The sequence below is a fragment of the Bos indicus genome, chromosome 7 (assembly GCF_029378745.1).
Source record: "Bos indicus isolate NIAB-ARS_2022 breed Sahiwal x Tharparkar chromosome 7, NIAB-ARS_B.indTharparkar_mat_pri_1.0, whole genome shotgun sequence".
NCBI lineage: Eukaryota > Metazoa > Chordata > Mammalia > Artiodactyla > Bovidae > Bos > Bos indicus.
Window position 1 is genome coordinate 49,220,353 of NC_091766.1, and position 12,605 is coordinate 49,232,957.

General features: G+C 44.7%; 1 protein-coding gene across 1 annotated transcript; it reads left to right on the forward strand.

The window, feature by feature from the left end:
- The first annotated feature begins 1,559 nt into the window (after positions 1–1,559).
- On the forward strand, positions 1,560–6,504 carry WNT8A (Wnt family member 8A). The gene is made up of 6 exons (XM_019963651.2): positions 1,560–1,627; positions 1,724–1,757; positions 1,988–2,126; positions 3,250–3,375; positions 4,637–4,779; positions 5,959–6,504. The coding sequence occupies exons 1-6, from the start codon at positions 1,560–1,562 to the stop codon at positions 6,502–6,504; spliced, it is 1,056 nt and encodes a 351-aa protein (XP_019819210.2).
- The last annotated feature ends 6,101 nt before the right edge of the window (positions 6,505–12,605 follow it).

The window sequence follows — 12,605 nt, forward strand, 5'->3', positions numbered from 1 at the left end:
TCGGGTTCTCCTAGGGGTCACAAGTTCTTTCATTCGTTTATTTCTTCACTCATTTATTCATTCATCAAGGCATCTTCTTCAGTACTAAGAATGCAAAGTGAATCTTAAAGACAGATTCCTGCCTAAGGCTGAGCTTATGAAGGCAACAAAGTGGTATCAGAAAGAAAGGCATCTGTCTTTTCAAATATAGCCCTGGGTGGCCCAAAGGTTGATTCTTACATATACAGGCAGTTAACAAACTGGAAGACTCTTGTGCCCTTGGACTGCAAAGAGATCACACCAGTCAATCCTAAAGGAAGTGAAGTGAGTGAGAGTCACTCAGTCGTGCCCGACTCTTTGTGAGCCCATGGACTATACTGGAATTCTCCAGGCCAGAATACTGGAGTGGGTAGCCGTTCCCGTCTAAAGAAATCAACACTGAATATCCATTGGAAGGACTGATGCTAAAGCTGAAAGTGCAATACTTTGGCCACAAGATGGGAAGAGTCAACTCATTAGAAAAGACCCTGATGCTGGGAAAGATTGAAGGCAGGAGGAGAAGGGGACAACAGAGGATGAGATGGTTGGATGGCATCACTGACTCAATGGACATGAGTTTGAGCAAGCTCCAGGAGATGGTGAAGGACAGGGAAGTCTGGTGAACTGCAGTCCATGGGGTCTCAAAGAGTTGGACACAACTTAGTGACTGAACAACAATAACAAACTGGAGTTCTAACAAATACAAAATTGCAGACCTACTGCTGCTGCTAAGTCACTTCAGTCGTGTCTGACTCTGTGTGACCACATAGACGGCAGCCCACCAGGCTCCCCTATCCCTGTGATTCTCCAGGCAAGAACACTGGAGTGGGTAGCAGACCTACTAGGAATGAAGGAAATTTACTTGCACTTATTCTGGTAGAATATGGTAAAAGGGACTGTTGCAGAGGTGTCTGCTCCTGGGTCCCACACCACTTTACAGTCACCAAGGGAGGAGGCAAGAATGGTGCACTTGATTACTTGGGTAGAACAAGTGGGAGAGAGCTCCAGATAGAGTTCCTCTATAATTGTTAACACCCTGAGGAGGGAGGCAAGGTAAGGAGTGGGGTCTCATTAATGAGTGAGAACCCCATAACTTCGAGGGAGAGGTGACCTGTCTTCAGAATTAGCAGAGTTAATTCTGCAGAGACAAGGAAACTTGTCTTCTCTGGGCTACAAAATTCCAATTAATGAGCCCTCAAGGAGGAAGAGAAAGAAGTCTGACTTATAGAGGGTAGAAACCTCCTGAGTAGGGAAAGGTTTCAGCTCCTCTGTCAGCCTGGGAGGGAAGAAGAGTTGGCAGGGCGGGGCAGGGCGGGGTTTCCCTTGCAGGCTTTGGGCTGAATCCCTCCTCCCTGGCCCCTCATTGGGTTAGTGGCTCCTGCAGCCCTGCCAGTGAGGGACAAATGAGAAGAGCTGTTGATTTTTCACCCCTTGGCCATGCAGCATTTCCCTACATAAATACTGAGAAAGACCCTGCCCTCTCCTCACTTCTCTGGACTTGGCCCTGGGCTAGACTTGGTCTTCTGGGGGTGGGAAGGGCCATGGGGGACCTACTTATTCTCAGAGTGGCTGTGGGCATATGCTATGTAACCTTCAGTGCCTCTGCTTGGTAAGTCCTTCCCTCCCACTGTTCACTCCTCACCAAGGAAGCTTCCACTATCTCATCCCCATTCACCAACTGCCTCACTTTTTCTCTTTTTGGTAGGTCAGTGAACAATTTCCTGATAACAGGGCCCAAGGTAGGATGGTCTCCTGCTCCTGTTTTTACCCATTCATGTTCCTGACGGAACTCTTCTGGGGAAAGAAAAGACGGGAGGGGAGACAGTGTCAGAAGTCAGACACGCAGAGGAACCTATGACCAATCATTCCCTAATGGAGAGCTAACCCATTTGATTCCTGTCTGTACCTTTTGACCCAGACGACCTGATGAGAGGCAGGGCTGAAGCTCGCACCCTTTTCCCTTTGCCAGGCCTATCTGACCTATACCACCAGTGTGGCCCTGGGCGCCCAGAGTGGCATCGAGGAGTGCAAATTCCAATTTGCTTGGGAACGTTGGAACTGCCCTGAAAATGCTCTCCAGCTCTCCACTCACAACAGGCTAAGAAGTGGTAAGTTTGTGCAACCTGTACAAGGGTGTATATGTCCATGAAGTTGGGCGTGCAGTATGTATGTATGTGTAACATGTATGTGTGCAGTGAAATGAAAAAGTTATCGGTGATCTGCCACTTCCTTGTTGTGGGTTATTTCCCCTTCTCTGAACCTCAGTGTTATCCCTGGGGTCAATAAGGTCAGCTGTTTAGTTCACCAGGAGTGTCGTAAGGGTTGAATGAGGTGAATACAAAAGTATTTATATACAAGTGTAATTACTCTGTTTTCCAATTCATGTTGTATTTGTGTTTGTACACACTTATATTTGCATGAAATAAAAATGAGGGAAAGAGTCAGTGTTCATAGCCCCTGAGGGAATTTCAACTGTCATAAAATCCCAACGACAGAGAAGCTGAGAGATCACACTGAGCTATGCCTCATGTGAAGTGTGTGTGTGTGTGTGGAGTGTGTGTGTGTGTGCATGATGTACCTGTGCAGCTGTTTACAACTATGTATAGTAGTTTGCAAGAAAGTCATTTATGTAGAAATGATTAATGAAGAGTTTCCTGAGGAAAGTTGAGAGGAATGGGGTAAAGAAAATGAGGGGGAAAGTATCTTCCTGTGGCGTATACAACAAACAGGGTGAGAAAAACATGGGACAATGTTTATAAGGCCTTAGTCAGATACAAGCTCAGTAAGTGGTAGGTACTATCATTATAATTATTACATGGCTCCAGCTCCACCTCAGAAAGAAGAAAAATGCCCTTCTCTCTTTCATAAGCCAGCCTCATAGCCCTGAATCCTTAATGCCTGAGGACCAGAAGCAATGGCTAATGAACAGAGGCCTAGGCTGGATTATCAGGGGAACTGGGTCCTGGTCCCAATGCCATAACTGGTGAGGACAGTGGCCTCAGTTTCATCACTTTCTCTCTGGGTTTTACTTTCCCCATCTGTAGCATGGGGATGCTCATTCCTGCCTGTATGAAGTAAGGATGCTGGGAAATCATGTACTGTTCTCTCAAGCAGAGTAACATCCTCTTAATAAACCCATAGAGGGAGGGGGATAGGAGAGAGACATGAAATGGCATTGCCTGCTTTGGGTCATCAGGGTCCTAGTTTCTAGTTCCCTCTTTCTTTTCAAAGCTACCAGGGAGACTTCTTTCATTCACGCTATCAGCTCTGCTGGAGTCATGTACACCATTACCAAGAACTGTAGCATGGGTGACTTTGAAAACTGTGGCTGTGATGAGTCAAAAAATGGTAAAACAGGTAAGTTGTGCCCTCTGATGGGTGTGGGAAAAGGTAAGGGATTTAGAGCTGAGCATAAGCTAAAGTCTTCCAGAGAAAGCCTGAGAGACACAGCTTCTTCAAACCCCTAAACCCCAGCAGAAATTTCCATGGTGGCCACTCCTAGATCAAGACTCTGCTAAGATGATTAGAGGATAAGCAAGTAGCACCAAGCTCTAAAATCAACAAGGCATCTAGGAAGGAGGAAGACAAAGAGAGTTTAAAGCTAACCCTCGTATTTCAGGCTTAGAATGGCTTGTCCATAATCCATAGATATCAAATTATTTGCAGATAGCCTAAGAGACTTATAGGCCTTCCCTGATGGCTCAGACAGTAAAGAGTCTGCATGCAATGTGGGAGACCTGGGTTTGATCCCTGGGTTGGGAAGATCCTCTAAAGAAGGAAATGGAAACCCACTCCAGGATTCTTGCCTGGAAAATCCTTATTCAGATTTGTCACTAATGAGGGAGGCTGCTGCTAAGTCACTTCAGTCATGTCCGACTCTGTGCGACCCCATAGACGGCAACCCACCAGGCTCCCCCGTCCCTGGGATTCTCCAGGCAAGAACGCTGGAGTGGATTGCCGTTTCCTTCTCCAATACATGAAAGTGAAACGTGAAAGTGAAGTCGCTCAGTTGACTTCTTAGCGACCCCATGGACTGCAGCCTACCAGGCTCCTCCGTCCATGGAATTTTCCAGGCAAGAGTACTGGAGTGGGGTGCCATTGCCTTCTCCGAATGAGGGAGGAGATAGTCTAATAAGACTACTGTACAGTAATGGTACAGAATTCTAAAATGAACAGCAATGAACCTTTGAGATCATCTGGGCCAGCCCCAGCATCTTAATTTTACTTTGGGTATGGAGTTGAATTGTCTAGAGCTGGGGAGTACCTGGAGGGTGGGCAGTTGACTTTAGAAATAGGACTGCCCCCTACCCCCATTCCCACCCTAAATACCTCCATTTCCCTGTCCTACTTTTTTTTTTCTTTTTTTGACCATACTGCACAGTTTGTGGGATCCTAATTCCCTGACCAGGGATTGAACCCAGGCCATGGCAGTGATAGCACGGAATCCTAATCACTGGACTGCCAGGGAATTCCCTCCCTGTCACACTTTTAGCTATAGCTTTACACACTTCTACAACTCTTGGGGATGGTTTGGCTATGTCAGCTAAAATGACCGTGAGTCTTCTTCTAGGACTCAGCTGGAAGCTACACACAGAACTTACTCTTTCCTTATGTGCAGGAGGCCATGGCTGGATCTGGGGAGGTTGTAGTGACAATGTTGAATTTGGGGAAAGAATCTCCAAACTCTTTGTGGACAGCCTGGAGAAAGGGAAGGATGCCAGAGCCCTGATGAATCTTCATAACAACAGAGCAGGCAGGCTGGTACGTATAAGAGTTGACCAGTGAGCCAACAGGCTGAGCATTTACAACAGTCTCACATCTGTACAGACCTTCACAACTTATCAAGAGCTGTCTCAAACATGTTTCATCCCTTACCACCCAGCAGGACTAGGATAGCTAGTCCTGTTCTCTGGATGACAAAACCAGTTAAGGCAGAGCTATCACTTGGCCAAGGCAATACAACCAATTAGCATCAGAACCAGGCAATGAACACAGATCTTCCAGTCTAGTCCTTTTATCACTAAACCTTATATGCTAACTCCTTCTACAGGCAGGTTTCTGAGAACATATAACAATACAGATCCAAGGCCCTGCTTCCATGGCTTAAAATTTTAACCATTTCAACTGGAAACTAACAAGGGTTTATCATACAACTTATGTCCTAATGTCTTTCTGGGTCTGGAGAGGTTGGGACTGATCTAAGCTTCTCTGGAAGATCAACTGCCCCAAAGACTTCTGGGGTGCATGGAAATCCTTGGAGTGTTCTGAACTCAAATCTGGATTCTAGTTGTATTTGGAGCTAAGAGCATAAAAATTTTGCTTTGAACCTATACCTAGATGCCCTGGCTGCCCAGTGTAGAGAAGAGGTTTTCAAAGCGACAATAATGTAATCACCTTGGGGATAGGGCTTCAGACTTCAGGTTTCCTTCCCTCTGGAAGACAGCCCAAAAAACAAATCCAAACACACACAAACACTCAAGCCCCCAGCTATAACACTTAGTACCAATTATCATATTTTTCATTTTTAGTTTACAGAGTACTTTCTTCTTCATCTTCTTTTTAACAAAGTACTTTCTTGATCATTCTTAATCTTATGGGCAGAAAGAGAAACAAGCTCACAAGCGATATAGTTGGGCCTTAAGCCTAGGTTTCCTCTCTCCAGTCACCTTCTCAACACTTGCCTGGCTTTTTCCATAAGAATCACGCAGAAGAGCATTAAAATCACCAATATCAAAGCCTTTAAACCCCTGAACTTCCTAATTGAGAAGATCTGAGGTAGGGCCCAGGAATAAGTATTTTTCACAGGCCTCCCTCATAATTCTGATGTACTCTAAAGTTAAGAAATACAACTCTAAAATATTCCATTAATTGCTAGCCTTTGATCTTCTCTACCCAGAGCCAATCTCCTTTTGTCCTCCCTCTCTCTTTCTTTCTCTGAAGGCAGTGAGAGCCACCATGAAGAGAACTTGCAAATGTCACGGCATCTCAGGCAGCTGTAGCATCCAGACATGCTGGCTACAGCTAGCTAACTTCAGGGAGTTGGGCAACTACCTAAAGGCCAAGTACGAACGGGCACTGAAAATTGAGATGGATAAACAGCAGCTAAGGGCTGGGAACAGTGCCGAGGGCCACTGGATACCCACCGAGGCCTTCCTTCCTAGTGCAGAAGCTGAGCTGATCTTTTTAGAGGAATCACCTGATTACTGTACCCGCAATTCCAGCTTGGGCATCTATGGCACAGAAGGTCGGGAATGTCTGCAGAACAGCCGCAACACATCCAGATGGGAGCAATGCAGCTGTGGGCGCCTGTGCACAGAATGTGGCCTGCAGGTGGAAGAGAGAAGAACCGAGGCTATCAGCAGCTGTAACTGCAAATTCCAGTGGTGCTGCACTGTCAAGTGTGAGCAGTGTCGGCATGTGGTGAACAAGTACTACTGCACGAGCTCCCCAGGCAGTGCTCAGCCCCGGGGCAAGGGCAGTGCCTGACAGCACCCCCCAGGAACTTACTGCTCAGTTGTATGACAGTGGAGGGGGCACAGCTTCTCTCCTGGAGAGAAGAGGTAAGGAAAACAATTGGAAAACCACAGGGTTGATCTGTTGTCCTCTTGATATCTGCTGTACATGGGATAGTGGAGGCCCGAGATGATACAGCATGTTCTTGACAGAGCTGAAATGGGAATCTGGGCCTCCTAATTTGGGTAGACCCCATTTCATCTTTTCTGCAAGTTACTTCCTGGTCTTCCTGCCTATAATTCTATAGCTTGCTAAAGGGGAAGCTTGATTTGGGGTCTGTATCCAGAAAGACCTTCAAAATACTTGCCCCTGGAGTTTCAGACCACATCTAACCCAGCTGTATGGCTAAGAATCAGAGGGAATGGAAGCCAAAAATGGAAGAGTTCTGTCCAGACTCCTGAAGGAGTAACCTTCCCCTACTCTAGCTAGCTCCGGAAAGATCAACTATAAGTTCACAGAGATAAGTGAGGCAGAGACTACACACCTGCCTATAGCGACGTATTTTTGGTATTGGGTTTTTTAACTCAATGCACATTTTTGAAAAGTTCTCCCTACCCATTCCTGGGGAAACCAGTCCATATAACCTGACAACTTTTCCAACTCAGAAACCATTTCTGGAGCCATGGAGAAGGGATTGGCACAGTAAGTGGACAGGTGACTACAACTTATCCAGTCAAAGCCTCCCAAGAGGGATTTTTCCCAAAAGAGCTATAGAACAACTCTCTTTTGTTATTTTCCCAAATTGGGAACTCAACTTCATTTTGCAATAAATCCTTCTAGTATACATATTTGAGACTTTTTGTTTCTCTCCTTGGAAACCTTAGGATCAGAAATGGAATGAGAAACCCCACTTCTATATTCCAATGATGTACAAGTCTAAAAGAGAAACTGGAAATACCAACCCCTTGATATTAGTGTTAGATATCAGATAATAAAATTCAGACGCAAGCACTGGCCTATAGGAAAATAACCCAGATTTCTCTATTTAGAAGGTATTATTTTAATGCAACCTAAGCAACTTGAGGAACAAGCAAGCCCTTTGAACTTGAACCATATTCAAAGTGTGTTTGCTCTCTCAACTTAGGCTTCCTGGGGTGTCTGTACACGGAGGAGCTGGGCTCCAAGGCAAGAGACTGGGAAAGTTGTGGATTCTCCCTTCCTCATTTGCACTTCTACATCTTCCACTGGTAATCTGTGGGGGGAGAGCCCTAGGGGCTCAGCCACTGGTCTCCTAAATCTGAGCATCTCAGCCTTTAGAGTCTTCCCTCTCTGCAAAGGCCAAACACCCCACAGGGAAGAGATATTCAGCTATGTTAAATAAATAAGTAAAGTGGCTGATCACCAAGAGTAGGGAAACATTCTTAATGTTTTAAATTAAAAAAAAAAAAAATTTAAATGTTCAACATTGGGGCACACTAATTAACTCATGGCTGCACAATGGAATATTAGCCATTAAAATAATATTCTGGAAAAATATTTGGTAACATGAAAAACATGCATGATACAATTAAGCAAATAAAGTTACAAAACAGCATGTTCAGAATGAATTCAATTTTGTTTTAAAAAGAGAAAAATATTAGCTGTCATGTAATACCAAAATAGAGTGGTTTGTTTTCCTTTTTGTGTTTTTCTGTATTTTTATATTTGTCCACAATAAACAAATTTTTTGTCTTCAAAAAGAATTAATAGAACATTAATTTTTAATGCCAACAGGGAATAACCAATCCATTGTTTTTGTTTAAGTGAAAAAGAAGGTAAAATATTTATTAAGGAAGTTGGCATCTCAAGAAAAACCATAAGCAGGTGCTTTGCAAGTCTACACTTATCTCTATTTTGTTGTTGTTGTTTAGTTGCTAAGTCATGTCCGACTCTTTCTGATTCCATGGACTGCAGCACATCAGTCTTCCCGTCCTTACTGTCTCCCGGAGTTTGCTCAAATTCATGTCCATTGAGTTGGTGATCCTATCCAACCATCTCATCCTCAGTCATCCCCTTCTCCTGCCCTCAATCATTTGTGCACTTAAAACTACCAACTATCACAGATGTCAGACACCAGAGACAAGAAGAAATCCATAAAAGTAGCCTATGTCAAGGAAATGGAAGATTTCCTCTACCTCACTTCAAGGAAGGTAAACACACACACACACACACACACACACACACACACACACACACTACAGTTAGCAACAAAGAAGTGTGTGTGTGTGAGAGAGAGAGAGAGAGGTGGTAGTAGAAGGGGGGGATGTAAGAGATATCATCTAAGTACAAAAATTGTGGTGAAGTAATAGGCAACCAAAAGAAAAGATTATTTTCCTGGGGCTCAGAGGGAAAACAGTTATCTGACTTTGAGGTTAAACCCTCAATAAATATAGATGCCAAATTACTCATCATGAAACCTGAGTTATGAAACTGCTAAGGAATTGAACAAACTAGACTTTTCTCTTTATCCATAACTGAATCTCCATCCAAAGACCCCAGGTATCTGATGCTTTGACATTTTCTCCAGGACCTTGTTGACATTCCCAAATGACCTTAGGGGAGATTTTCAGAAATAAAACCATTCCTGATGCCTGGTGAAGTGAAAGTCAGTCATGTCCGACTCTTTGCAACCCCATGGATCATACACTCTGTGGAAATTCTCCAGGCCAGAATACTGGAGTGGATAGCCTTTCTCTTCTCCAGGGGATCTTCCCAACCCAGGGATCAAACCGAGGTCTCCTACATTGCAGGCGGATTCTTTACCATCTGAGCCACAAGGCAAGCCCAAGAATACTGAAGTGGGTAGCTTATCCCTTCTCCAGCAGATCTTCCCAACCCAACTGTCAATCATGGAGAACATGCCTTATGTTTTCTAGGGGTTTATATTTGAGATTTTCACTAATGAAACTGAGAATTCCATGAACAGTTTGCCTACTTCCCCTCAAAGCGCATAGTCCCAATCCTTCCAAGCTTCTTCCAACCTCATTCATTTTACCCTCATGGCAATCAACCAATCTTCCCACATGGACCCTGGGCTACAAACTAAAGGAATTTGGATTTCTCTGCATCCATCACCTTCCTGTCAGGGGGTCATTTCTAGGCATTACAGTGGCATTCAGATTCAATAGTTACAACCCTACACTCCTACCCTTTTGGCTCATCCTTAACAAGCTGGCTATCACTAAGGTGACAGAACAGTAAAAACTCATGTTTGATAGGTTCGGGGCCCAAGACAGGCAGGTTGGCAGTCACAATCTGATAGTGGATCTTGAAAAACTGCTGAAAAAGGAATCAACTCGATGAGGGAAACCTGTCCATGAGCCAAGTCCCATATTTCAGTAAATTCAGGCACTGCTCCACATTGCCTGGAGAATAGAAGCTTCTGTTTTCTCAGTCTAGGCTTGCCAGGCCCTTACAAAGCTTTTTCTCCTCCTCTTCCTCCTTCACCTCTTCTTCCTTCTCCCTCTTCTCCCCATCTTTGCCATGAGCAGAATTAATGACTCCTAAGAACTCAATGGACATGAGCTTGAGCAAACTCCGGGAGATAGTGAAGGACAGAGAAGCCTGACATGCTGCAGTCCACAGGGTAGCAAAGAGTCGGACACGATTTAGCAACTGAACAACAACAAGAAAACCCTAAGGCCTATTCCCAGTTTCCCATGGTCTCCTGCCAATCTCCTTAGGGCTTGCTGGTGTGTGGTCGTAAGGGCGGAAAGGAAGTAATTGGGCATCTACTAAGTGTCAGATGTTTAATATGTATCTCCAATCCTCAGAACAATCCAGTTAGAGTTACAATTATTTCCCTTACTACTGAGGAAAGTGTGGCTCAGAGAAGTTAAGCAACCAACCTTAAACATAAGGAGGTAGATTTGAATTCAGACTTCCTACCATATGACTTTATATTCTTCCTTTACACCACTTACACTCTGGGACCCCAGGGATCCCTGGCAACATTCTTAACTGTCATGACAGCTTTGTAGAAGGACTCCATTTATATGCAGTGAAAGGTGTCCTTTTCCTCCCTCTTCTACAAGTAGGAGAGTCACATTTCTCAGCCCTTCTCCAGAGAGAAGAAACCTAACTTTTGACTTGCAAAGGCCTTCCTTGGAATGATAAAGCAGATAGCCTGGCTCCCGCTGACTTGGGAGGGCAGAATCCTGGTTCTCCAGGGGGTACTCAAAGAAAGAGGCTAACCAGTGTGGTCTACAGTAGAGGTCAAAGTTTCAAAGGAAAAGTCAAAAGAGGGGTGTTTACTTTAGAGGCTAGAGGGAAAAAATACAGGCTCCAGAGAAAGACAAATTTCTAGCCCCAGATCACAAAGTACTCATATAACTGATCTCAAAATAGTGATCAAGGGCCTAGATAAAGATGTTTGGGTGGGTGGGAGGGGGATGAAAACAAAGATCAGAGCAAAGACTTCTAGAAGAAGTTAAAGACCTCTGGTGAGACTAGTGCTCTACATCCTTCTAATTCTACTGCATTCCCTACCACAGGAGATAGGGACTCCCAGGTGACACAGTGGTAAAGAACCTGCCTGCCAAAGTGGAGATGCAAGAAACCCGGGTTCGATCCTTGCGTCAGGAAGATCCCCTGGAGAAGGAAATGGAAACCTGCTCCAGTATTCTTGCCTGCAAAATCCCATGGACAGAGAAGCCTGTCAGGCTGCAGTCTGTGGAGTCACAAAGAGTCGATACAACCAAGCGAGCACACTCACACCACAGAAGGAAAGTTAGGTTTGGAGGAGGAAAGTTCCCCCTGCTTCCCAACCCCCAGTATCACCAAGCGAGATAGCTGAACATTAGATTCCAAGGTCCTGAACACTCTCCATGGCTGGTATTCTGCCCACCCTGCCAGGCTGCCCTTTTTATCAAAAAATGAATGTATGATGACCAATGAAAGCATTGAGGAAATTAGGCCAAGGCTCTGGGAAGCCTCAGACTGCATTTGGTCAGGGAGGGAGGAGGTAGGCAGTGGGTAAGTGAGGTGGAATATGGTAGGGGATGGGTGGGATGTGGGTAAGGGAAAGGTGGTACACATTCCCCTCAGATTCCCAGGTACCAGAGTATACCTATGACAGATCTAGGGGATGGTGAGATGGTCCCTTGACATTTCTTGGCAATCTATAAGAGATCACTTGATTCAGCTATCTGCTTCTTAACAAGAGAGCTCCCAATCAAAGGCCTAGTGAAGAGGAGCACATCTTCTACTCTGTTTTCAAAGACTATCAGGGATAGAGGGAGAAGCTAATACTTCCTTACTAGGATAAAGTGCCTATCAGGACATTTGCCGCATGCCTAACCTGAATCAGCACTACTGTGTTTTAAGTCTACCAAATCTTCTAGGACCCCTCATCATGGATTCTGGCCTTCAAGCATTCCTTTTATCCAACCTGAATAACTGAATTACTTCAGTTTTTCACTAGTTCTCTCTTACACTATTTTTTCCTTGACCTTATTCAAATGCACCAGCTTTGGGTTTTGGTGAGGAGGTAGGTAGGGTGTAAGCCAGATACACTTCTTAAACCCCAACTGCATTCACCTTTGCCCTCAAGAATCTGAAGAATCTACCTATTCTTGGCTGTCACAGAACTTTGATTGTCCCATCAGGCCCCACTTGCGTTTCTCCATGGCTCAAGTTCATTTCTAACCCCTCCACTTCAGCCAGAACCTCAATCAACAAGATCCTCCTGTCCTAAGGGCCTGCAGGCAGCGCAGGGACAAGAACATGAAGCTGACAGTCAGGACACGCTTCCTTCTCTGTTCTCACCTGTGAAGCATTTAGCTATTTTAAAATCCCAGTTTTATTTCTGTGCTGATGATTCCAAAATCTCTGTTTCTGTGCAAGCTCCAGGCACCACAGCTCTAATATTCCACAAGCCATTTCTATTTGAGTGACAGAAATGAGTCCTCTACTTCCATCAGTAACCTAATGACACTTTGAGTGACTAAGGCTTAACTAACGCATCATCCTCGACTTCTCCCTCTGCTCAGCTTGTCATATTGCACCTGAATTTTGTGCTAACTCAATAACTGATATTGTGCTCAACTCTCTACCCAACACAATGCTATCATACTTTCTTACTAAGACACTATCTT